The 27822-nt window shown below is 34.8% G+C and overlaps 1 protein-coding gene across 2 annotated transcripts in view; it reads right to left on the bottom strand.

The window, feature by feature from the left end:
- LOC149775158 (protein HIRA-like) overlaps positions 1-27822 on the bottom strand; it is a 122788-nt gene that overhangs the window by 65198 nt on the left and 29768 nt on the right. For both annotated transcript variants that reach the window (XR_016416578.1, XM_089944105.1), the window contains exons 7-14: positions 27201-27283; positions 22362-22439; positions 21157-21324; positions 16193-16243; positions 15707-15763; positions 7245-7315; positions 3181-3286; positions 1232-1438 (exon numbers count right to left, since the gene is read on the bottom strand). Coding sequence is in view for 1 of the 2 variants with exons in the window: in XM_089944105.1 (XP_089800231.1) it covers positions 1232-1438; positions 3181-3286; positions 7245-7315; positions 15707-15763; positions 16193-16243; positions 21157-21324; positions 22362-22439; positions 27201-27283 (821 nt within the window). In the remaining variant the exon portion in view is untranslated. The remainder of the gene's footprint in view (positions 1-1231; positions 1439-3180; positions 3287-7244; positions 7316-15706; positions 15764-16192; positions 16244-21156; positions 21325-22361; positions 22440-27200; positions 27284-27822) is intronic.

Genomic DNA, 27822 nt, shown 5'->3' with positions numbered 1-27822 from the left:
TTTGTGGATTTTACCAGCTTGTTCATTTGCATCATCATATCTGAAACCATTTTTATCATTTTCACAATCTGACCATGATAGCAGGGTAAAGAAAACAGTAATCTATTACACCATATCAACCTCTGACCATGATAGCAGGGTACACCAAAACAGTTATCTATTACACCACATCAATCTCTGACCATGATAGCAGGGTAAAGAAAACAGTAATCTATTAAACCATATCAACCTCTGACCATGATAGCAGGGTAAAGAAAACAGTAATCTATTACACCATTTCAACCTCTGACCACAATAGCAGGGTAAAGAAAACAGTAATCTATTACACCATATCAACCTCTGACCATGATAGCAGGGTAAAGAAAACAGTAATCTATTACACCATATCAACCTCTGACCATGATAGCAGGGTACATCAAATGAGTTATCCATTAAATCATATCAACCTCTGACCATGATAGCTGGGTACACCAAAACAGTTATCTGTTACACCATAACCACCTCTGACCATGATACCAGGGTAAATAAAACACTGTTCCTTTATACCATATCAACCTCAGCAAAATTTTGCTATCTTTATAAATGATAAATGGCTCCTCTTCAAATTCATATCATATGACTGGAAACATGGACTTGAAAGAATCGCTGAGACTACAATTTTTTCCTTTAGTTAAAAATGTTAACTAGACAGGATTTAAAGTTACCTCAATTTGTTATATAATTTTTGTTTCATATTTGTCATCAAAACAATCACAATTTGTCGCATGCCAAGTGTATATCACAATTTGTCACAGCATGTGATTTTTTTCGGATGATCCCAAACATGGCCATCAGTGGAATTAAGAGAATGGGAGAAAATTTCTGAACACTGTGGCCTGAACTGAGCAATTCAGCCATTTAATAACTGATTGGTCATCAACAGAATTAAGGGAATGGGAGAAATTTCTGAACACTGTGGCCTAAACTGAGCAATTGGCTATTTAATTGGCACATCTGTATCATGCCTTGTTCATTTTCTTGGTGCCGTTTGGCAACTGGAATATGTATAGTATTGCCTGAATGATACTTATCATCATATCCACTATTTCACCAGCCATGTACTGATTTGTTATGTATTGATTTGTTATGTATTGATTTGTTATGTACTGATTTGTTATGTATTGATTTGTTATGTATTGCAACCAAGCAGGTGATACATAGCTCCACTCAGTAGTATTTTGTTTATTTTTACCTTAAAAGGCGTATCTGATGTGGATGTGCTCGAGTTACTGGAAGGCTTGATTGGAGCAGCAGGCAGTTTTTCTGGAGTTTGGTTCTTCTCTTCATTGTTAGTCATCCGCAGATTAAGTAAAGCTGCCGACTCAATAATTTGATTTGTCGTTTTGTTTTTATTGCTCTCTAGTAAGCATTTTCCATAGATTTTCTCCAAATTCTGGTTCTAAAAAAATATAACATACAAACAACATGACGTTTTTGCCTCTTTTAGCTGCTACATGGTATAAAATGGTAATAACCGAACAGCACATAACATTATTTAACATAGAAAGAGCACATAAACTTGAAGTTATCAGTATAAAACATTTAAGTCATCAGCAAAAAAAATCAGCATAGAAATTAAAGTCATTAACACAAAACATTCAAGTTATTACCATAAAACATTGAAGTCATCAGCATAGAAATTAAAGTCATTAACACAAAACATTGAAGTTATTATCATAAAACATTGAAGTCATCAGCATAAATATTAAAGTCATTAGCATAAAACACTACAATCATCAGCATAAAAATTAAGTCATCACCACAAAAATATTAATTAAATGTTAGCACAAATATTTTAAAATTCTTTTCTGCTGATTTGTAGTTTGAACCTGTCAATACAAAATAAAAACAAAAATATCAAAATGGTTGATATCAGGATTGTTTCTTTTTCAAAGAATGGTTTTAGCTTGATCCATATTATAAGGTTTAACTTCAATAGCTAGATTTCAAGCTTCGAATAAACCAAATTATTGTCTCTCTAACCAAAGTATCTTAGCTTTATTAAAATTGGTATTATGATGCAATAACTTGACTTTCAATGACACCCACTGTCCTCACATTGCCGGACATGAAATGGGAACTAAAGTAGCAACATCATACGCCAATATTTGTATGGGTAATCTTGAAAGGAAAATGCTAAAATCAGCACCTTATAAACCTTGCATTTATCCAAAGTTTATTGATGACATTTTTATGATGATGGAATTAAATAAAATAAATTAAATAAATTTCACCTGCAATGGTTACCATAAAACTATTAAGTTTACAATGGAATATCCTAATGACAAAATCACATTCCTTGACACTAGTTTACAATGGAATATCCTAATGACAAAATCACATTCCTTGACACTAGTTTACAATGGAATATCCTAAAGACAAAATCACATTCACTGACACTAGCTTACAGTGGAATATCCTAATGACAAAATCACATTCCTTGACACTAGTTTACAATGGAATATCCTAATGACAAAATCACATTCCTTGACACTAGTTTACAATGGAATATCCTAATGACAAAATCACATTCACTGACACTAGTTTACAGTGGTATATCCTAATGACAAAATCACATTCCTTGACACTAGTTTACAGTGGAATATCCCAATAACAAAATCACATTCCTTGACACTAGTTTACAGTGGAATATCCTAGTGACAAAATCACATTCCTTGACACTAGTTTACAATGGAATATCCTAATGACAAAATCACATTCCTTGACACTAGTTAGTCATGAATGTAACACAATAATATTTGATTTATACTGAAAACCTACATATAAACATTGTTATCCACACTATGATTCCTTCCATCTACATAACTGTAAAAAATCTAGTCCATTTAGGTAATTGTTAAGAATGAAAAGAATCTGTCCTAAACAATCAGACTTCCAATAACATGCCTCGAATCCAATTAAACTTTTTGAAAGAAAAGGCTGTCCTACCACGATTCTGACAGAAGCTTTTCAAAAAGCAAGTCAGCTAGATTGTTCAGAACCACTGAAACACGTTGCAGTGCAGTACCAGATATATTCACATACGATAAAGATAACTATTTCCGCAAGTATGCAAAAAACATCTAAGTTTATTTCTTTTTAATGACAATGCCTTGCATGAAGTATAGAGATTAGACCAACCACTTCTTTCTTGGGCATGGGAGTTCCCAGCTCTTCAGGTGTGAAGTCTAGATAAGCCACTGTTCCATCACAAGAGCAAGTAAGCAATTCCATACCAGAGCTGCTCCTGTAATGGGATGATGTACAAAATGTATCAAACAATACAGTATCTAGATCTTTACAGATAACTATGACTACAACGACCATCAAAATACTGTGTTAAACATCTACAGAGTCAAATTTTGGCATTTCATTCGAACAGACATTAATTATGGCACTAACATTACTAAAAATAAACTCTAAATAAATGCAAGTTATTGAACTATCTGCAATGTTACCATCAGATGCTGATGGCATTTTCTGTCAATATATACAAAATTAGAACACCACTAAATATAAACATTTCCTGTCAATATTAGAATATTAAATATATGCACTTTCTGTCAATACAGACAAAATCAGTAAACCATTAAACATACCTATTTTCTGTCAATATAGACAAAATAAGCACACCATTTAACATACCTATTTTCTGTCAATACAAAATTAGTATAGACAAAATTATCAAACCACACCTAAACATACCTATTTTGTCAATAGACAAAATCATCACGCCATTAAACATACCTATTTTGTGTCAAAACAGTCAAAATCAGTAAACCCTTAAACATACCTATTCTCTATCAAAAGACAAAATAAGAATACCATTAAATATAAGTAAATTGTAGATATGATTTGAAGAGGTACTTTACTACTGTCTTCTATGTACTGAACTATGCAAGAAATTAAAGATAAGGTTTGGTTTGGTGTTTTACGGTATAGCAACAGATGTAAGTTACATGTTGCCAAAACAACTGGAGTCAAGTGCCTTGCCAAAGAATGTACCACTGTAGCACAAAGGCTTATTCAACTGTAGGATATGAACAAGCATCCTTTCAGCAACAAGTCTGGCACATTAACCAATAAGCTACCACGACTGTAAGAAAGACCACCATGACTTGTAAGAAAGGCTGAAGGATGCCACCCACCCCAATCCAAATGAAACCACAATAAAAACAAAATTACATATCCTGCCATGCTCCCACCCCCCACCCCCAATGCATCCTGCACATTAATAAATTCAGCAAGTTTCCTGGACATTGATTTCCTGTAAGTGGAAACCTGTCTTAGCATAAATCTACATATAAAGGACACCTGCTTATATTCTGAACTTTATTCACCACTTTTCTTAATTTGACTTTCGTATTCAAACTATACATAAAGGACAACTGTTCATAAATGGATAATTTCTGTCTTCAGGGTGTCCTTTAAAGACTAATATTCTTTTGTAGTTAAAAAACACTGCAGTTTATCAAACAAGTTTTGCTGTGCAAAACCTGTGAGAACAGTATTAGCCCAAGAGTTCATAGTCTCTCCCAAGAACTACGGTCTTACCAGTTGACCTTGACATCTACAGTCCTAACCTTTTATCTCAACATCTACAGTCCTTCACATGTATCTCTACATCTACAGACCTGCCACCCCTGTAGAGTCTGTCTTAGTAAGGCGGTTGATTTTGTTCCACAAGTTTGACCAGTTTTCAGTAAGGTGTAACAAAATATAAACTGCAATTGTAAAGCTGGAAAAATGTAAATAAAAGTTCGGTATTTGAAACATGCAGTGACAATAAACATCATGTTCAACTGCAAAGTTTGTACAGTACATGTAGGCCTAATTTACCTCTAGTACAGTTGCACAAACTTTAGTTCCAAACCCTATGCAGCTCAATGGCTTGTAGCTATCTCTCAACTTGACGCAATTCTTGGAAATTCTTTTTCCATTTCACATGACGACGGCAATCATATATCCTGCCACAAGACATATTGATTGGCATGTAATGTCCAACAAACACAACTGTGTCCCTTTCAGCTTTTATTCGCAAGAATCTGAATATTACTTTTATTCTTTCTGTGTTGATTATTAACACTTTTCAAGAGGAATATTTTCCCTTTCTTCTTAAACATACATTGCTTGCTGGTTGCCATTTTTAAAAAATTCTATAATCAACAGTTTGATTATGCAGATGCTTTGCATGAACAAATATTTGCAGTTTAAAGTGTCTAATGTGCTGATGCAAAAGTTAGTCTGCTTCCCTGACTAATTTCACTAATTCTAATATGAAACCTGGATCCAAATCAAACACAGATGAACCAATTATCTGGATTTTTTGGCAATGATCATTTTTCCATAGTATTTGCTTTTATACCTTAACTCCATATTTTAAGAGCAATTTTTGTAAGACTTACAGCAAAATTGTAAGGGTTGGCAGGTGTACATCTACAGTCCAAACTGTTTATCTCAACATCTACAGTCCCACACATTTATCTTGACACCTACAGTCTTGATCTTTTATCTCAACATCTACAGTCCTAACTGTTTATCTCATGATCTACAGTCCTACCCATTTATCCCAACATCATCAGGCCCAAGGTACACAGCCAACATAAATGGATGTCAAAATAAGTGGGGTGGGGGTGGAAAGCAAAAATATTCCTTTGACCCACCTACAAGTGAAATCTGTCTGTAGGTCACATGTTGTCAGCAAGTAGGTTTTATAATCTGAGAAAATAAACAATGGAAATTTTAATTTATGAAGTAAAAACCCCATGTTGATATAGTCATCCATTTGGAGAAATAACAATATTTTCAAGATATGACTTCCCATTCAGAAGGTGTGATGTGTGATTAGGATTTTTAACATAGCTTTAACAAATTTTCAGTCATATTGCTACTATGTCTGCAGTGTGGCAGTTTATAGTGATGTCTAGCACTGGGGCATCATGCTGCAGACATGTAGCATGATGTCCCACCCAGTCACATTATCCTGACACCAGGCCGACCAGTCCTAACACTAACCTCTTAATGCTAAGCGTCTAGCGAGGCAGCTGTTAGTACCATTTTTGTAAGTCTATGGTATGACTCGACCAAGTTCAAACCCACGACCTCCCGTTTCCGAGGCGGATACTCTAACCACTAGGCCACTGGAGCGGTTCCCATTCAGAAGGTGCATAAATAACAAGATTTTCAAGATGGCTGCTGTGGTGACCATATTGGATGTCAGATTGCCACCATTTTCATTTAGAACTAGCCAGACATTATAAGAATTCTTTTAGTGAAAACTCCATCCTTATATGGCCATCCATGTAGTAGGAATAGCAATAAATTTTTTTTGATGATGGCCACTGTGATGGCCATATTGGACATGACCATCAATTCAGGGGGAGTAACAATAGCAAGATTTTCAATATGGATGCCATATTGGCTATATTGGATGTGAGATCAACACTAATTTTATATATGACCATTTAGCCATTAGAACAAGTATTTCAATAAAAACTTCATGTTAATATGACCATCCACTTAGGATAATTAACAACAAGATTTTCAAGATGGCGTCTGTGACATCAGATTGGCACCATTTTCATTTAAGACTAACCATACATCTTGAAAAGTCTTTCAGTAATATCTTGTGTTGATATGGCTATCCATTCAAGAATAGCAACAATAACATTTTCAAGAAGGCCACTTTGGTGGCTATACTGGATGTCCATTTTCATTTAGAACCGACTTGACCATGGGATAAATGTTTATGTTAAGTTTCATGGCAACCATCCAAGTAGATTAGGAGAAGAAGCGATAACAAACTTGTGCTATCTGGCAGACAGACAGACAACAGACCAGACCATAAGCTCTTCTGGTCTCTGACCCATAAAGCTAAAAAATATTCCAAAAAGAAAATTGCATTTTGCACACCAAATTTGAAAGCATTCACTTATTTTTAAAATTATTCCTATGTTTATAAAATTTCCCTCCATTTTTCTAACATAGGGTGAATTTCCCTGTTAAATCTTCAGTTCTAGACTAGAACATCCAAATGCAAAAAATTAAAGTTTGTGTCAAAACTCTACCTGAAATGCAAATCTGACGATTAGATAATAAAATTAATTAAACAGGGCATCCAAAAAGTAAATAAAGTTCATTTGGCAACTTTAGGTTGGAACATTTATTTTCTGACTATCCAAAGTGATACAACACAGAATGCATACCAGGATATATCAAGGATCGAGTTCTTAAACAAGTCATGTGTAACAACCAGCGGTCTTTTCAGAGCTGTCAGCTGTAAAAGAAACAAAAAAATATTAAAAAATACAGAATGAAAACAAAGTATTGTAAATATACAGTTACAGTTTGTCTATAAAATAGGGATCAAGTAATATTTGTTGGAAGAGAAAGAACATTTTTGGAAGTGAAGAGCAGAGCACATTTACCTAGTTTTAATGAAAAACACCTAAATGTTAAGGCAAACAGGTAAAACAATATTGTAATCAATATTGAAAGTTGTCTCAAGCAATCATTGTAACAATTATCATGTGGAGAATAAATTCAGACTAATATGATCTTGACAATTAAATGCTAACCCCATTTCTAAGGAAAGTCCTTAATTTGATTTTTTAATCATTACAATTTGGAACATATACTTGTCACTATATAGTCAGTATTGTGCTGACAAACTGTTGTAACTGAAATACTGTTGCATTCCCCCCAAATCCTTTCATTTATTTGTGACGTGTCTATATTTTAAAGTAGAGAAGGACATGGCTTTCTTGTTTGTCATTATTTACAAATACTACAAAGGATTTTACATTTAAACTGAAACAAATCATCAAAATGTGTTTCAGTTTATTAACTCAACAATTTAACTGCTTAATAATGTAATCATGTTCCTAATTATGAATACGGAATATGTTTTGTTGTATATTTGTAAGTCGTGAAAGAGTAAATAATTCTGATCAACTTTAGTCGATTGGAAACCCTATTTAACTTACCATTTACACAGGAGTTTTACTAACCTTTGTGTTTTGCATGCATCCAAAAAGTAGTCTCCCTTTACACACAATCGATTATGGAGTTTCACAATGGATTATCTTACAGGTTTGCTCAACCAACTGATGATCGATTTTAATTGATAATTGGAACAACATATACATACATATGTACATATGCACACACACAGACAGACAGACATATATACAGTGACAGGGCATATACAGCAATTAAAAAATATGCATGTTTCCAGTTGGCCAACCATATCTATTTTTCGGTGCCGACCCTAGCACAATTTTACCCCCAGGTTATATTTTTTTTCCTCCAAAATTCAGAAAATTGATTTGTGCATCTGAATCAGTTTTGCCAGGACTTTGAAGTGCGTAGTACATTATATATATATATATATATATATATATATATATATATATATATATATATATATATATATATATATATATATATACACTACACATTATAATGTATATAAAGTTTTAGAAAAAACTACCTACCCTAATTGTAAAACTTGTCCTTAAGGCATAAGGAAATGAAAAAAAAACTTTTTTTCTAAGTAGTGTTGGCCTACAATATAAGAAAATGAGAGAAAAAAACAATCTTTTCTATATCAAAGTAGAGGTACTACAATGCGTCGGCTTGAGGGATAAGACAATGAAAAGAACAATCTGTTCTTTGTCAAAGTAGACATACTACAATGAGTTGGCTTAAGGGATCAGACAATGAGGTATTACAATAAGTTTTTAAAAAACCTCCAGAGAAAAATTACCTTTTGTCTTTACAAAAAAATAATTATTCTTAAAATCTGCTTCACTGCCCATCTGTATAAGCTAGATTTTACTGTGTAACATTTACAGGCTTTTAATAATCTTGGAGTTCATGCAGCAGTAAGCACAATGATTATGCTAGCCATTACAGTGAGGCCTTCCTTGAAAAGCATACAGCACGCAGTCCACTCATTCTTGTACTCCATTTGAGTAATTCTGAAGTGACTGATATTAGTAACTGATTACATTACCGGTGAGGCCTTACATGAAATGCTACGAGGCTAATGTGAGGTAGACAGACCTGAGGGGGAGTCAATGAAACCCCAAGAAGGGAAGATGACCATATAATACATAAACATCAGGGGAACGCATATCTTCTTTCACTACTTGTATTATATAATTCTCCAAGGGATGAACTATATAGATGTCTGTATCAAAACAATACTAACATCTCTGTTCTTTTCAATCCCTAATAATTTTTAAATTTATTTTGGTTTTTGACCATTTTACTACCTCTTGCTTAGGCTTTAAGCAGGAAGCTAAGAGACGCATTTGAATCACTGATACACAAAATACACTAAACAGACAACATATAAAAACATACACTTTGTTTTGCTAGCAAGTTTTTTATTTTATTTTTGTATTACACTACACTATTCAAAACTTAATTTTAAACTGCAAAACCCATTTATAAAATGAGAGGTAAAATCCAGTCACTAAAATTTTAGAAAAGAATTACTATGGGAATAAGACTGGATAATATAAATAACAAATATCTATAAAATTAAAGACATAAAGCATACTGCAATTATATATATATATATATATATATATATATATATATATATATATATATATATATATATACATATATATATACACACACACACACACACATACATACATATACACACATATATACATACACACACAGAGTGGTCCCCCTTGTACATGGCCACCCCTTCTGCACCGGGAAAATGGCCTTATAAGATGGTGGGTGGCCTTTCCAGAGGGAGGCTATATTTGTGAGATGTGTATGTATATGTGTATATAGTAGGAAAGCAAGCTACATATAACTTAAAGCAGTTAATATATTCATTTAAAAGTAACATTAATTATTAAAATGTTCTTCTTGTCATAAAAAACAGTTATTTCAAGGTAACATAAATTAATAGTTCATATTCTTGGGCATGAAATGTGAGTGGGGTATTGTGGCATGCACATTAAAAAACCATTTAAAAATGTTATTTAAATCTTGGTACATACACTGTTTCGTATTTAAAATAATTCTCTTTCCATTTACTCCATTTCCCACTGCTACAGAATATTCTCCTTATTTTTTATGATCTTGTCTATCTGAGTCTTCCCAACATGAAATTTTTCGGCAAGTGAACTCTGCCCATTGTCGTCAAGTTGAATAACTTTTATTTTTCTTCTAAATAATTATTTCTTCCTTTAAGTGATGACATATTAAAGTTTTGTAATGATTTATTCCCATGTTGCTAATTGTACAGTAGTGCAATTTAATTTTGCAGACAAAACTTTTGTAAATGAAATACCTTGTCATACAAGACCATGTTATGTTCCTGACAATTAATAACGTTTGGTTGTAATCATCAATTAAAAAACAAAAAACCGCTATGTGAAGCCCAAAGCGCTATCAAAACAACGCTGACCCCATTTCCTGCAAATGTCGGTGTTAATGATATATAAATAACACTGTAGCCAACACTTCTTTCAGTAATGAAAACGTGACATCTGGAAACAGACATCGGGAAAGATAACTGGATTACTTACCTCACCATAATTATATATTGATTCTGGACACATTAATAATAAAATGTGGCCGCTTGTGAGGGGTAAATTTTACATTTGTGCACTAATATGATGGCCACTGGTCACGTTAGATAGTAGATCGGTGGCCTTTCTTGAGGGATACTTACGAACACAAACTCATCAGTGCCAGGGGATTCTGGCTGTAAAGAGTGGGTGTCCACTGGTCACGAGAGGGACCACTATCTATGTATGTATGTATGTATGTATGTATGTATGTATATATATATATATATATATATATATATATATATATATATATATATATATATATATATATATATATATATAAAATCAGAAACTACAAAATAATGGCACATGCCACCAATAGGTCTATACAGTGAGATCTCAATATTGTGCCACAACCTCCTCACTATAATGACTTTTCACATATCTTTCAACAGTACCATTTCCGTAATTTGTACATTCTGTCATAGATGCATTATTCTTGTTATGCTTGACATGTATACGACACATTATTTTTTCATTGCTTTTCTATAGGAAAGATCATTTCTCTGTCCAAATGGCCTGAAACACATTATAATATTTTACTTTATACAACAGTACTGCAGTGCAGTCCCAGCATCAAAAGAATCTTAACATTCTTCCAGTCTCAGTTCCAGATGTCTGCTTTACCCAATCAGATTCAACCATGTGTGTACAGTGTAGCTGGGCTTTGCTTTACCCAATCAAATTCACCCATGTGTGTACAATGTAGCTGGGCTTTGTCTGCTTTACCCAATCAGATTCAACCATGTGTGTACAATGTAGCTGGGCTTTGTCTGCTTTACCCAATCAGATTATCAGAACCCATTCCTACTAATAAGCTACATGTTTCTGACTTGAGTTGGTTGTCTTTGACAAAGAGTACAAGATTATGTGCAACATGCATGCAAAAAGCCAAAACATATGTGTTGCATTATGCATTGGGTCAAAAGAAATTTAAACAATATTCACATCATCAAACTGTTTCTTTATTATCTTCATGATAGGACACATCTTTTAATTTTTTGACTCAATTCATATCAAAATACTTCTGTCTCACTGGGTGGAATCTGGCACTTTCATATCAAAATACTTCTGTCTCACTGGGTGGAATCTGGCACTTTCATATCAAAATACTTCTGTCTCACTGGGTGGAATCTGGCACTTGCAATCAAAATACTTCTGTCTCACTGGGTGGAATCTGGCACTTTCATATCAAAATACTTCTATCTCACTGGGTGGAATCTGGCACTTTCATATCAAACTACTTCTTTCTCACATGGTGGAAGTTGACACTTGCAATCAAAACACTTCTGTCTCATAGGGCAGAAACTGACACTTGCAACTCAAAATACTTCTGTCTCACAGGGTGGAAGTTGATATATTCAACAAGAACATGTTCCATTGTCAGTGGACACTGACAAGGTAAGCATTCTGGTCAAAGAGGGTCACATTCAGGATGTATACATGAATATAATAATAATAATAATAATAACAATGTCTTACTTAAATTAGTTAAATACAACTAATCTCCCTTGAAGTGCTTTGTTAAAAAAAAATCTTGCCAACATTTTCATGTTATCTAGTGCACCTCTTGAGAACAGTGACTGTTAATGAGGTCAGAGGTCAGGTTAATATGAGGTCAGAGGTCAGTGACATAAAGCAGTGGAACCATTCTAGCTATCTCCAATCTCACATTCTGTCAGCTAAGTTCTTACCTAAATAATGCACATCATAGGTAGAACTTAATGCCAAGACATGCTAAATCTTGTGTTGCTTGTTTTGATACCATGCCACCATGTGGACACAGCTTTGATCTGAGTGTAACATCAATAATTTCTTTAGCATCATTGGCACAAACGTGAAACACACACACACCTTATGGTATGAGTGTAATTAGAAATATATTCATGGAAGATGAATACTTCAGCAGTGACTTTCACAACGTTTCCACCAGGTCTGACAAAAAGGCAGCTGTGCCATTCTTCATTTGATTAAATGAACCAAAATTCAAATCATAATGAGACTATAACATTATACACCTTTCCCTCAATTACTTGTGCCTCAGTAACTCTTATAACATGGGTCCTCATTTATTCATTCTCAAGAAAATAAAATAACAATTGGCCCCTGCTTGTTTAACATGAAGAAAACCAACAAAAGATCTAATAAATGAAACTTTTCATCATCAAAAAGAGTTGGCTAGTGCCCAGAAATCTTATTCAAAATCATGAAATTTACAACTTTTAATAAGGAGTTATAAACTTTGTCAATGTTTCTATACAAAATGTTGTGGCACAAAAGTAAATAACAATATTCGATAATATTTTGATCCATGAAAATGTTAAGTAACAGTTAATGGTGGCAGCACTTTAAGAAATTAATACCAAATGAATAAGTGTGGCAAAGTGGTCTAAGGGGCTCACCTTTGCAGATCACTGTGCTTGGTTCGAGTCTCAGGTCAGCCAGTGTGGGGATGTGAGAAAGATTGCTGGTAGCATCTCATGGGTTGGCAGTTCTTCATGGTGTTTTCCCAGGTTCTTCCTCCACCAAAATATACTGGCCACTATGCACAGCCTATCATATGCTGAAAAATGGCATTACACCCACACAAAAATCCTGAATCCAATTAAGTAAGTTTTGTCAAGTGAAATTTGTGATTTAGTTCTATCTTTTAATTCAGTTATAGTGTAATCATAAATGCAATGTGCCCTCTTGTATTCAAATGTGAAAAGTAAATCTACCATCTACCATACTATGTCTGGGGGCATTTCTGAGACCCCAATTAAGAGCCAACCATGTTTTGATCCCAGATTTGCTTAAGTGTCTGTTATATTGTTACAATCAATTAAAAGCAGACCTGCTTTTTATTATCATCTTAATTAAATCTTTTGTATCAAATCTAAGAAAAGGGGGGGGGGGTTCAATAATAAAAAGGTTCAAATGCATGCAAATCCTACAAATGTAAGAGCAGACACAATAGCTTCAGGTCAACTGAGTCTAAACAGTAGGTAACAAATAATCTAATAATAATTAGTAATCAATAATAACATCCTACTACTTTGCAAATGTGATCAAGAAAAGCATGAGAAGCAAGCGAATGGAATATTTGGTGCATGAAAAGCTCTGAAATAAGGTTCATTATGGAGAAGCGACATTTATAGGTCTGCTCCAGGATGAACAAAAAATCCATATTAATTGCAATGAAATCATGACATCAATATTTTACTAATAGAACAATAAAGAAAATGGTTTTCAACATTGATGGTTGTTTGTTTCATGAAACAAAATGTCCGTAGATCTTGAAAAAAGAAAATCTTATTTTGTTGTCAATTAACAAAGAATATAGAATGTATCCACATTGAAATGAAAAAAGCAGTGATGTAATACACAATGTTTTTGAAAGGTACATATGTGATGCATGTCAAAACCTCTTTGAGTAATGTTTTCAACAATCTTTCAAAGGTTAGTTATCTTGAAAAATGAGGTAACTTGTACATAAAATTTAACAAGTTCATTAGAAGAAGCTTTATATTAACAATTATTCACAATATGATTATAAAATGAATACTAACCACCCCCACTGTTGATAAACAGCCAGAATGGCATCTCCTTCTTCAATTACTGAGGGTCCTTGGTAATGAGCACACTTATTTATGCTCCAATCTATATTTTTGGACCCCACTGTCACTGAGGCAGAAGTGCACAATAAAATATCTTTTATGTATTATATCTTATGCTATTTGCATGAAAACCCAAATAATTAACTATCTTTATTGTATGATTATCCTCTGTAGTGCCTTTGACCAACATGTATGAAATCAACATCTAAAATTGTATGCACCTTCAGTCTTTGTGAAGTTTCAGCTTTCAAGTAATTTCTTGAGGGTGTGATAATGCCATTCCTGTTTTATTCCCTTTGCCATTGTGGAATCCAATTCTCTGTTGAAAGTTTCATTTTCTTTTTAGTTTTTGTGGGTTGTTCACCATAGTCATCAAATCTGTTGCTTTCACGATCTGAGTGTGAAATGAATCCACCACTCCATATTTACTTCTTAGCAAAACTTCACATCTTAGAAATGATAACTACATACATTTCGGAGAATTCATAAGACGACCAATATTTCTTTTGATAAAAATGTTAATAAAACCAAGCTGGAAGTTATCTCAATGTGTTACCTGAATATGCTGCACACCGTTTGTGATTACTGCAAGCATGTTGACCTTATTCTTAACCTATCAACCAAGAAATATTATGGGATATACTAAGTATGGAAATAAGCTCTGCCATATATGGGATTAGGAGAACTTAACCAGACTGGTGAACAGAAAGATGAACCCATCTGACACTTTAGCAGTGACTTAAATGTAAAACCTGACCAGATGGCTGGACAGATAAATAAATCCATGTGACACTTCAGCACTGACCCAAATGCAAAACATAACCGGATGGTTAGACAGATAGATGAATCCCCGTGACACTTCAGCACTGACCCAAATGCAAAACTTAACCTGATGGCTAGACAGATAAATGAATCCATGTGACACTTCAGCACTGACCCAAATGCTAAACTTAACCTGATGGCTAGACAGACAGATGAATTCCCGTGACACTTCAGCACTGACCCAAATGCAAAACATAACCTGATGGCTAGACAGATAGATGAATTCCTGTGACACTTCAGCACTGACCCAAATGCAAAACATAACCTGATGGCTAGACAGATGAATCCCCGTGACACTTCAGAACTGACCCAAATGCAAAACATAACCTGATGGCTAGACAGACAGATGAATCCCTGTGACAATTCAGAACTGACCCAAATGCAAAACATAACCTGATGGCTAGACAGATGAATCCCCATGACACTTCAGCACTGACACAGATGCAAAATATAACCTGATGGCTAGACAGACACTGAGACAAATCAGCACTAACCTAAGTGCAAAATTTGACCAGAAGAATGGAGAGACAGATAAATCAATGTGACACTTCAGCAATGACCCAAATGAAAACCAGATGGACCAATATGACACTATATGTGCCTTCTAAAGCAGGGCTTCCAATCAATAATTTAACTTACCCATATAGACAGAGACCTATCTCTGCTTCCTATGGCACAACATGAATACTGCTGGGGCTGGAAAAGAAAAATCATTGTCAGATATATGTCAGACTAAAATACCGGAAAATCTCATATGAAATCAAAGAAAATGATCAAGCATGCTAATAAAACCAACTTCAGTGCCTTCTTTTCAGACATATTAGTGTCAACTGCTTTTTAAAAAATCCAAATGCCAACAAAACATTATCAAGGCTGAAATTTAACCACGAGCTTATGATGACGATCAAATTTTAACAATCGTTTTTAGCAGGCAAGAGATGGCATTAACTCCACCAAACTTTCCCTACCAATTGTGGTCATCAAGATCTTATTCTGATATGGCATACACAATTTATGTTCATCATACACAATGTAATATTATCGTTATAATTGAAGGCAATTCATTTTACTTTGTCTTTAATAGCTATTTTTCTTTAAAAGAAAACTTTCTCAGCAACCTCTCACCTTTCCTCCATCTTTCTTCAAGCATTTTGAGAGAATCATTGGATTAAATCTCTGTAATTAAAGTAAAAGAAAAGTAAAATATTTAAAATGACAGAGTTTAATGCCCTGCCCAAGGACACATACATTCTTTGAAACAAAACATTCCAGACTTTTTCTTGCAATGAATTGATTTTTCAAGATTCGCTGCTGTAAATGAACAGAGTCAGCAACATTTTGGCATAGAAAACATGCAATTTTTAAAACTCCACTCCAAATGGGCTATTTGTCCCCCATTGCATAGGCATAGATTTATCATGTCCCCCATTGCATAGGCGTAGATTTATCATGTCCTTTCCCCTGCAAAGTAATATAAACAAGATGGATTAATGGATTCACTTCCAGTCATGGCAACTTTTTAAATAAACACTTTTGCAAGACAATGTTGACTGCTGATTTTCGTACCTAACATGAGAGCTGCTAAAGTCAGAAATGACACAGAATTTAAATTTTACAAACAATACAAAACCTGTTTGCTGATGCGACCAGCCAGGTACTCAGCTGTGATTGGCTTTTTACTGAGCTTATTTACTGAAAAATGTTTCATACAGTAATTTGAGCTAAAGGTTGCAAGACAGAGAGATACAGGAGAGAGAGAGAGAGAAATGTTTCATACAGTAATTTGTTTCATAATGTTTCATACAGTAATTTGAGCTAAAGGTTGCAAGACAGAGAGACACAGGAGAAAGAGAGAGAGAGAGAGAGAGAGAGAAGAGAGGGAGAGAGAGAGATAATACAACTAAGCGGCAAGTTACCCTCAATTTTTACAGGAATCTGGAACAGACTAGTTTAAAACTTCTTTTAACCCTGAATTATACACTACTGCTCTTGATTTCTTTTTAATCAACAATTTTAACTACTTTACTGTCCTTTATTCAGCAGTTAGTTATATAGACATACACATAGACATACACATAAACAGACACAACTTTTAATTTTAGTCAAAACTGCATTTACATAATAAGAAACACTAGCTATTTTACCAAGTACAAACAAGAATAATATAAAAATTTATTTCAACAATCAGACACACCTATATACATTTTTGTCCTCAAGTTATAAAATTATCCTTCTTTCTTAAAACTGTATCCTCCATTTTTTAATTTATATTTTAAAAATCAAAGCAGGAAAATCAGATTTCATTAAAACATTCAATAATGTCTTCAACTGCATGCTGTGTTAATATATAAATGCACAATCACAGGCCCATATACACTTAAGATACCCCCTTCTCCAAATGAATAAATTCTGTTTAAAAATTAAATACAGAGAAGTGAGTTTACATCAACAGATTGAATGAACAGTAAGAAATATAATTGTGTTGTGTTTATTTAATTTATATTGTGTGCTTAGTTGTAAGTTGTAAACAATATGTTTACATACCTAACTTGTAACCATGATTGCAAGTTGTAAATATGTTTACATAGCAAGAGTTCAAAGTCAGCCTTGGAAACTACTATCTACTAAACCGCTTTGACTGGCGGGCTAAACCAGGTGAGGGTAGCCAATGGGTTTTAAACCTTCAGCGAGTCAGGACTTGCCTACCCAAGCATATAAAGACTGGTTTCGGCAGACTGTACAGAAGAAATCAATAGCTAGTTCAAAGGCAATTCCCAGCAATGCGCAGTGGAGCACAAAGAGCAGGACAAGGAATGTGGGTAGTCCTGGTCATCCACTGCATCCGATTCAATGTCCTGCCATCTTTACCTTGTTTTGTCACTGGATCCAGATGGTCTTGGACAAGAGAGTGAGGTCGACGATGAGCAACTCTTGCTCACTTTAAACCAAGTCAACGTGCAAGTCACTTGGTCATCCTTCTCCCCAAAGTCCTGTGCCTTCAATAACATCTGCAGGACTGTTCAACAGAAACTCTGGCAGATGCAGGACTCAAGGCTGAGTAACAAAGCTGATGAGATCCAAAGTCATGCAGTCAAGCATGATATTAAGAGGTTTTATGATGTGCTGAATGAAGTCTATGGCCCATCATCATCAGGATCATCCCCTCTCCTCAGTGCAGGTGGGAACACACTGATCACAAAGAGAAGATCCTCAAAAGGTGGGCTGAGCATTTCAACTGTGTCCTGAACTGCCCAACATCCATCAATGATAAAGCCCTTGATCAGCTGCCCCAAGTGCCAGTCAATAAATCACTGGATGACCCACCAGCCATGTTTGAGACCGAGAAAGCAATATGTCTGCTCTCTCGTGGTAAGGCTCCTGGCTCAGACTCAATCCCAGCAGATATACAAGGAAGGCAGTGCAGCTCTGACTGAATAACTCCATAAGTTGTTTGATCTCATGTGGCAAAAAAAAAATGATCCCATAGGAATTCAAGGATGCTACTCTTTCACACCTGTATAAACACAAAGGAAATCTTCAGGCTTGTGACAACTACCGAGGTATCTCTTTGCTCTCCATTGCAGGCAAGATAATTGCCAGGATTCTCCTCAACTATCTCACATCACACAATGACCATGGACTCCTACCAGAAAGCCAGTGTGGATTCCGAAAGGAGCATGGAACCATTGATATGGTGTTCACTGCTAGGCAGTAGCAAGAGAAAAGCCAATACCAGGATACTGACCTTTTCTCTAACTATGTCGACCTGACCAAGGCCCTCAACACTGTTAGCAGAGAGGGCCTAAGGAAGATCATGGCCAAGTACGGATGCCCAAGGAAATTTATCACCATGGTGCAGCAATTCCATGATGGTATGGAAGCCAAAGTCTTGAACAATGGTGAGACTTCAGATCCCTTTCCTTTCTCAAATGAAGTGAAGCAAGGCTGTGTACTGGCACCAACACTTTTCAGTCTCATGTTCTCAGCCATGCTCACTGATGCCTTCAGAGATGGTGACGTGGGAATCAGCATCAGATACTGAATTGATGGCAAACTGCTCAACCTCAGGAGGCTCCAAGCAAAACCTAAGGTCACAACAGACATCATCAGAGACTTTCTATTGCTGATGACTGCACCCTCAACAGTGGCTCTGAAGCTGATATGCAATGCAGCATCGACAAGTTCTCTGATACTAGAACAAATTTCGGCCTAACAATCAACACAAAAAAGAATGAAATAATGTATCAGCCAGCCCCAGGAAAACCGTATGCTGAGACAAAAATCACAGTCAACGGCTTCAAACTGAGTACAGTGAACAGGTTCACCTATCTTGGCAGCACTCTGTCCCAGAATGTTGTAATAGATGATGAAGTTAATGCCAGGATTGCAAAGGCCAGTGCAGCATTCGGCAGACTAAACAGGGTTGTGTGGCGCTCTTCCATCACTATAGGTGCTACAAGACAGCCGCAGCAGAACAACGGAAGCTGGCCAGGAAATCCTGAGCCAGTAACTTCATGATCAGCGTTGCTACCATCTCATGTTCACAATGCCACAGAACATTCAGTGCGCACATCGGCCTCATCCTGAACCAATGCACCCACAGACCATATGTTCCTGATAAAACAATGGATGACTAAAGTGGTCCTCATCAACTTGATGGACAAACTACACAAACACACAGTTAATGCATTATCTATAGTTAGACATTGTATCATCTATATTTATACACTATTATCAAGTATGATACTATATTATCTTTATCCAGACACAATTATCAATACTTAGACACTATTGTTGGATATTGTACTATCTAAAGTTAGACACTGTATTTTCATCATCTTAAGAAGTCATTTCGTGAAAACCCCATGCTCATATGACCATCCATTCAGAAGTAGCGATAACATTTTCAAGATGACTGCTGTGGTGGCTGTATTTGATGTCTGAGCATTGTCATTTAGAACCAAGTATACCACAGGATGGATATGTGTGTCAAGTTTCAGAGCCATCCTCAAAGTAGTGAGAAGTGATGACAACAAACTTGTACAAACAGAAAGAGGGACAATGGACCATGGACAGCAGGACATATCAAAGACTCTTCTGGTCTATGACCAGTACCAGTAATCTAAAAATATTGAAATCATGGGATACACTATCCTTCTTTTGGTGCTTAAGTCCCCTGACTAGAATAAGACTAAAGACTCCCTTTTTGATCTGCCTGCCTTTACTTAGGTCAAAAGTAGAAGCTTATAATGTAGAACTTAAATTTAAAAAAGCTTAAACCTTAACCTTAATCTAGGGTGAGAACGGATGGACGAACATACAAATGGATATAGTCAATGCTAAAATCTCAACAAAAGAAGCAAGTCTATTATTGTCTATCATTCTATGAAAATGTGACTAACAGTATTCACCTACCCTACTGGGAGATTCTTTACTAACATGGCACCAGATCTGTATCGGCAAGGCTATTTTTTCAGACATGAGACGTGATGAAGATCCCATCTTTAATAACCTCTGAATAATTCTTTAGTTTCTATAACATCAGGAGTTATGCCCTTTTAATACAAGTACTTAGGAGTTATGCCATTTTAATACAAGTACTTAGGAGTTATGCCATTTTAATACAAGTACTTAGGAGTTATGCCATTTTAATACAAGTACTTAGGAGTTATGCCATTTTAATACAAGTACTTAGGAGTTATGCCATTTTAATACAAGTACTTAGGAGTTATGCCATTTTAATTCAAGTACTTATTTTCATCAACAGCTATTGTTTGGCTTGAAACCTAAATGAGATGACAAAGGTATGGACCACCAAGCAACAATAAGGTTAGAAATTATAAACAGATGAATGAAATGACTATGTTTTGTGCATTATTTACATCCATGATGCTTTCATTTTTAAAATCAGTGTGGGTAGGGTACAAGCAAATGGGAGGTTAAGCAAATATTATAGCTTTGTGTTGTTGTGTTTTTTTGCTATAATACATATAAACATTATTACAAAAGCTACCTAATTTTCTAACATTTGGACAAACATGAAATTTAAGTTATTTTTTATAAGTGTATCTATTTATCAATATACTTACAACGACCGTAACAGCTTTTCTATGTCCTACAAAGTCCAGAGTTGCCTTCCATTCTTGTCGCTCAATGATCTGGGCTGTGGGACCCGAATTATTCATAGCATGGGCAGAGACAATGTAGTTACCATCTGGTGACCAGTCTAAACGCAGTACATGAGTGGTGCCACCACACTGAAAAAAGATATTATATCACTTACTAGACATAACGGGTTAAATTCAAGCACCCATCTCCATGTCAAGCCTACCTGTAACAAGAAGCTCATGTGGCCTGCATTAATTTGCAAGACTGATAATTTTGTTTCCTCACAAGAAGTCTACCTTCTTTTCAGGTGTATATAAAAAGGGGGTGTGGCACTGTAATATTATAGTAAATCTATAGAATACTGCCAAAGAAAAGAAAAAAACCCAACAAAAAACAAAATTAGTTTACTAAATGGTTCTTCTTTTATCTGATACTTCTGCACAAATTATATTACAATGTCTGTTCCCAAATACTTACAAAAATGGTACTGGTTGGCCTGGTGTCAGGATAATGTGACTGGATGGGAAATGTCTGTGGCATGGTGCCCCAGTGCTAGACAACACTATAAATTGTCACACTGCAGACATCGTAGCGATATGACTGAAAAATTGTTAAAGCTACGTTAAAAATCCAAATCACACACACACGTCTGTTCCTTATTTGCATACAGCAATCTGGGATATGGAGTCACATTTTATTTGTATTATCTGGTTGCTACTTGCATGTACACTGGAATTATTTTGGACAGCTTTAAGGTAGCATTCCACATATGAACTTTTGAGAGATGTCCAATTGGCCAAATTTTCATTTAGGACAAACTAGACACTATAAGAGGACTTCTGGTGAAAGAACAATGTCAATATGACCAGACATCCAAGAGAAGAAGCCATAACAAAGATTTTTCATTTAGGACCAAGATGTAGTAACTGCCTTTTCTAGCTTAGGAGAACAGGATCTGCATGGCAGTGAATATTTTCCAAGTCTATTGTTACTGGATAGGGTACATGATGAAGAAACCAACCAAAATGCAAAATCTGAATGGACAGAGAGCAGGACAAACAACACTACACACCTGTTTCAAGCAGGATAAACAACACTACACACCTGTTTCAAACAGGATAAACAACACTACACACCTGTTTCAAAGTCATCACAGAGCATAACACTAACAAAATTGAAATATTACCTCCTGAAAAGGTTCTGTAATGTTTGCCTCCATCTGCCAGTCTCTTGTTCGCCATACTCTTAGGCTTTTATCATCAGACTGAAATTAATAAATCAATGATTTAACACAAGTGTTTATTAAAAAATATTTCTCTGATAATACCATTCCAATTATATCAATTTTAGGAAATTAACTTCTACTATGCACTCCAATAAAGAGGAAAAAATTCTTCTTTAAGATAAAAAATAATTTTTAAAACCTAGGAGGCTACCCATATACCAATGTAACCCAGTTTCAGCCAGTCTCCACTAGGTGGCTACCTATACAACATATGTAACCCAGTTTCAGCCCATCTCCACTAGGTGGCTATCTCTACACCAAATGTAACCCAGTTTCAGCCTGTCTCCACTAGGTGGCTATCTATACACCAAATGTAACCCAGTTTCAGCCTGTCTCCACTAGGTGGCTATCTATACACCAAATGTAACCCAGTTTCAGCCCGTCTCCACTAGGTGGCTACCTATACACCAGATGTAACCCAGGATGAAATTACTTTTTTTAAGGTCCACATATGACCATTACTGAATAGAATTAAAGAACATCATAGATTACAAAACATGCATTTTCTGAATCTAAAGATGTTTCTCTTTCAAGACTCTCCAAAAATATCAAAGTCAGAAAAGATGATCATGTTAAAAAAAAAAAAAAAATGTATCACACGAAACAAGTTTGATTATATTCCTATAAACTGGCATGTAAAGTCTTTTCAATGTACAAAATAAAAATTCTAACTTTATTTTGCTGACCTGCATTATGTTGCTATTAAAAGTGGGAAAAACATAATGAACATTAATTATGTTTTGTTTCCTTTCAAACCTTTAATTCTAAACAATTCTGTAGCAATATATATATATATATATATATATATGCATTTCATAGAAAGTAAGATTTCCTATTACAGTATGAAGAAAGAAAAAAAAAAAATGCAAATAATTAGAATCTTGCCTTGTAACGAATAGAGTTTAACCCTGAATTTATCTGTGCCAATAAAATCCTGAACAAGATTTATTAAACAACCTAATGTCCATAAGACGATCTGGTTAAAAATCCATCATTTAAAAAACATTTTCAAAAGGGTTTATTTAAATTTTGACAAAAGACCATCAAAATTATTTACTGTTGTATAAACAAGGACTGAATTTTCTGTAAAATCAACTTGTCTTCTTGTAATTCATTCAACCAGTCCCGAAACATGTATTGACACAGGAGCTCATATCGTTTTTTAATATATACAATGTTATCGGGCATTTCTGTGCACCTAGGGTTTCCGTCTCCAATACTGAAGGAAAATGCATACCAAATTCAAACAATTGACAAAACTAAAATAGTACAATTAGTACCATTTGAAAAGAGGCAATTTTCACCACCATATTTTGTTCAAGAAAATATTAATTTTTGACACATGGGATACCACCCCCGTGTTTTCATGACTCATGATGTGTCTATAGAAATGAAATACCTTACCTTGGATTTTTTCTGTCAGCAGTTCAGTCGAGTAATTTGATCAGGCTTATAGCTAGTTTTGCAAAATTCAACACAACAATGCCAATAAATGCAAGCGATACTAAACCAATCTTGCAAAGAAATTAGTAAAATTCAATATTTTATTAAAAAAAAGTAAGCTATTATGTGGACGAGAAACAACAATGAATAGGTGTAATATGTTTACATCATCTTGATTATGGGGGAAAATTACTAAAGAATTTAGAAACAGACTACAGGCAGGGAAATTTTGTGAGAATCCCGTTCTAGTGGCAAGCTGATATGTTGGGTAGCAGACAATTTTGTACGTATGGGACAACTTCTTGCAAAACTGGAAACTTTGATTAAGATGCATAACTTTTTTAAGGTTCCATCTTTTATAAAATGCAATAATTTGTATGATTCTAACAGATACATAGTAAATAGGATTTTCTGGGTTACAGGTTCAAGAAGGTCATGGAGTGGGTTTTCATGTTGACATTTAGAAATCACATTTTCATATGCATTTCGAGTCGAAATGTGGGATATTTTTGTTCACTTTATGAATATAAAGTTTCTTAATTAAAGTACAATCTTTCTTTCTTGATACAAAATTAATTTTTGACAACAAATAACACGTGATCCAATGTTTGCAGAAATGAGCTGAATTACCTGACATGCAGAATTGGCCGACATGGTGGTGATACAAGGGACAATTTCTCATTTCAGCTCTGAGATTCAACAATTTGGACTACAAATTTGGCTTAAAACGATTTGCAGTCCGTTTTTTATCCAAGTTTCCTCTGAATATTCCCATCCTATTTTTCATATTTGGACATTCAGGTTTGGGTGTGGGGCAACTGCAAATGCATATTGAAAATTTGGAATTTGCCGCCACCATGCGGTAGCGACGTATGGTAGTCGCTTACCTGCTGCGGGCTTAGAAAATTTAAACTTATGTTATATCGACTCATGCCTGCATGAAATCGATAGGAAAATTATTTTTTGTCTCAGAAATGGCAAGTATTATAATTGTGTCGTTAATCCGCAGTCAAACAAGATGAAACTACGGTGTAGATGAAACCTGACAGAGTACAAGCCATTTCATTACTAAAAAATTGCCCCATTTTTCAATATTTAGCAAGGTCTGATAGCAAAAACAAGATGATACTGGGAGCAGTGTCAAAGGTTACTATTGATGATAATGTTTAGCACTATGTTACCAGTGTGAACTACCAAAGAATAAGCAAAGATCAACCATAAAACTTTACATATCAAACTGCAGAAGATGAGCTTTAATATTTTTAAGTAAAACTTGTCAAGAACATACAATGAAGACAAATCTATCACATCCTGGAACAATGTGATGCTAGAATGGTCTCCATACCTTCTAGACAAGAAATTATACTGAGATGGAGATTACTAAGAGTAACCAGTCTACTTTACCAATCTGTTTGCCTGAGCACTTGACTATACACATATGTTTAGGGCATGTATACCTATGACCCATAAAGCTAATGTACCTCAACAGACTGGAGAGTTCCACAGTGTCCAAATATTCCAGTAAGAGCTCAATACATTTAACTCACAGAGAGTTCACAATTATGACTCAATTACATTTGTTTTCTAGAATCAAGCAGCAGCTGAAAGTTCTGTTTTCCCTTGACATGATCAATACTTGAAAAATTAAAGTCTTTTTCCCAGTTCAGAACAAGTCTATTCTTCTTCTGCCTTTTTCCCCAATTACCTGGTAGTGTGGGAACCCTGCATGTAGCAAGTTTGTTAATTTCCATCCCGTGGTTTAGAAGAACATGTGTTTATGGAGAAATGCATGGAAGTACAGATAGAAAGTATCAAAATATCCTCAGCATGCAGATAATATTGTAATATCACTAATTTTCATGGTGTACCAAGTTTATTTAACTTTCTTGTTGCCCTGAACCACAAATTTAAAACCCCAATGTAGAATTAGCCACATAAAATCAAGAAGTACAACCCCCCCCACCACCTTTTCTTACTGTGTTTCATTCACAAAGATAACAAAGTTATTAATAAATCAACATCATTTCTATAATTTGGTAATTAACTATTAGCTTTTACATCAGGGTTGTATTTTAATACATTAAAAAAGAATTATGAGTCATTTTATATAGTTTCAATGCATATGTATTGATACAGTATCTGGTAATTGTGGAGAAATGAGAAAAAGCATTAGATATAAAACATGAGTAATACTGAAAATGAAATGACAGAATAATAAATGATACTTATTAATGAAAAAAGGATTTGATATTTATTCAAATCAATTCTTCATCCAAGTGAGAAAAAAATAACATGGAAGTAGGTCTCATTTTATCCATGCATGCTTAATTCACATCACGGTAAAATAGTACAACTATTGCTTGAAGCACAATTACTAATGAAAATCTAGCTTTATACACTAATTACAACCAAGTACTGAAAATCACACTGCATTGATTTTTGGACCAAACCACTGAATCAACATTGTGTCAATCAAATCAGCTGGTACACACAAATGTTTGTCAGGTAAATAATCCCAAAAATTGTTGAATTAAACGAGTCCAGCATTCACAAACTCATTTGGTGCAATAACTCAAACATTTTCACAGGGGCAGCAATTTTCCATTCAGCAACAATCAGTTTGATTGATGACATTTTTAGGTAAGTTGAGCAGCTGAAGTCTGTACAGGAGGCACTCTCAAACAAAGTGTTTCCATTGTCTTTCAATTTAGTTAGAATCTTCGAAATTTGATGGACTCTGTTGATGCTGCTTGCTAAATGTGTTGAGCTTATTGCACTGTGGATTCTGGTCATATGTTCAGTTCACATGTGGAATGATAACATTATCCAAATCAAAAGTTGAATTGTGCCACTCTGGTACCACTGTGTGGGTGCCATGGTTTTCAGAAAGTAACTGATGGCATAACTTTACTGACAGTGTTTTAAGGAAAAGGACATGAACTTTAATAACTGATTACCTTGGTATTGTTGAATATGTTAACTGACTGATCCTGACAGTGTTCAATTTATGCTCACACAGGTAGCAGTACTGTTTTAACTAACTGAAGTGATGGCATAGTTTTGTTATTCTTTATTTTTTACCTGGGCTAAATGTAATCCAATACTGACAGGAAAAACCACAAATTTTAGTAGACAAGAAAATGTCCTCTATTTTCTTTTTACAAAACCACAAAAATTGAGGCCCACAAAAAAATAATACTACAGTAATATGAATCCAACATTTTGTTATTTAAGGTCAAAGTTTGTGATACTAGATAATGCAGAAAAAAAAAGATATTTATCAATGCAACGTGTTACCTGTGAAGCAATGTATTTTCCTACAGGATCCCAAGTTACCCCTTTTACAAGTCCAGAATGCCCCTTCAGAACTGCTACTTGTTCTGAAAATAATGGACACAAACATAAATTCATTGCACAAGTTTTGGTACCCAAACAAATTATGCACAACATTTTCACTCGTATCTTTGTAGTAGGGCTAGGATTAGCATGGAAATCCAAGAATAGATTATCAGAAAATTTCTTGATTGTATTCTAATCGATTATCAAAAACGTATTTTGTTGGAATTCCAATAATCGTTTCTCTTGTGCAGTAGAACGAAAGTTAAATTCTTCATTCCAATGTTGCCAGTATCATAAATTTTACCATTTTGCATTTACTTTTTGTAACCTATGGAATTGGCATAATATTAAAGTACATGTGCCCTGAACTGATACATTTCAACTGACATCTTGAAGAAAATATCACAAATTAATGCACTGAGAATGACAGGTTATCACAATAACATAAGTTACATCACTTGCTGAGTGGTAATAAGACAAAAGTACTGAAATCAACTACACCACAAGTAGATATCAGTGCAAAAGAACTGAATGAAGATTGTAAACTAAAAGAAATCTGCCTACCACAGGAGTGGTTATT

Source organism: Sinohyriopsis cumingii, chromosome 19 (assembly GCF_028554795.1).
Source record: "Sinohyriopsis cumingii isolate HCF-2022 chromosome 19, ASM2855479v2, whole genome shotgun sequence".
Taxonomy (NCBI): domain Eukaryota; kingdom Metazoa; phylum Mollusca; class Bivalvia; order Unionida; family Unionidae; genus Sinohyriopsis; species Sinohyriopsis cumingii.
The sequence above is the reverse complement of the archived record's forward strand: the minus strand, read 5'-3'. Positions and strand labels throughout refer to the sequence as shown.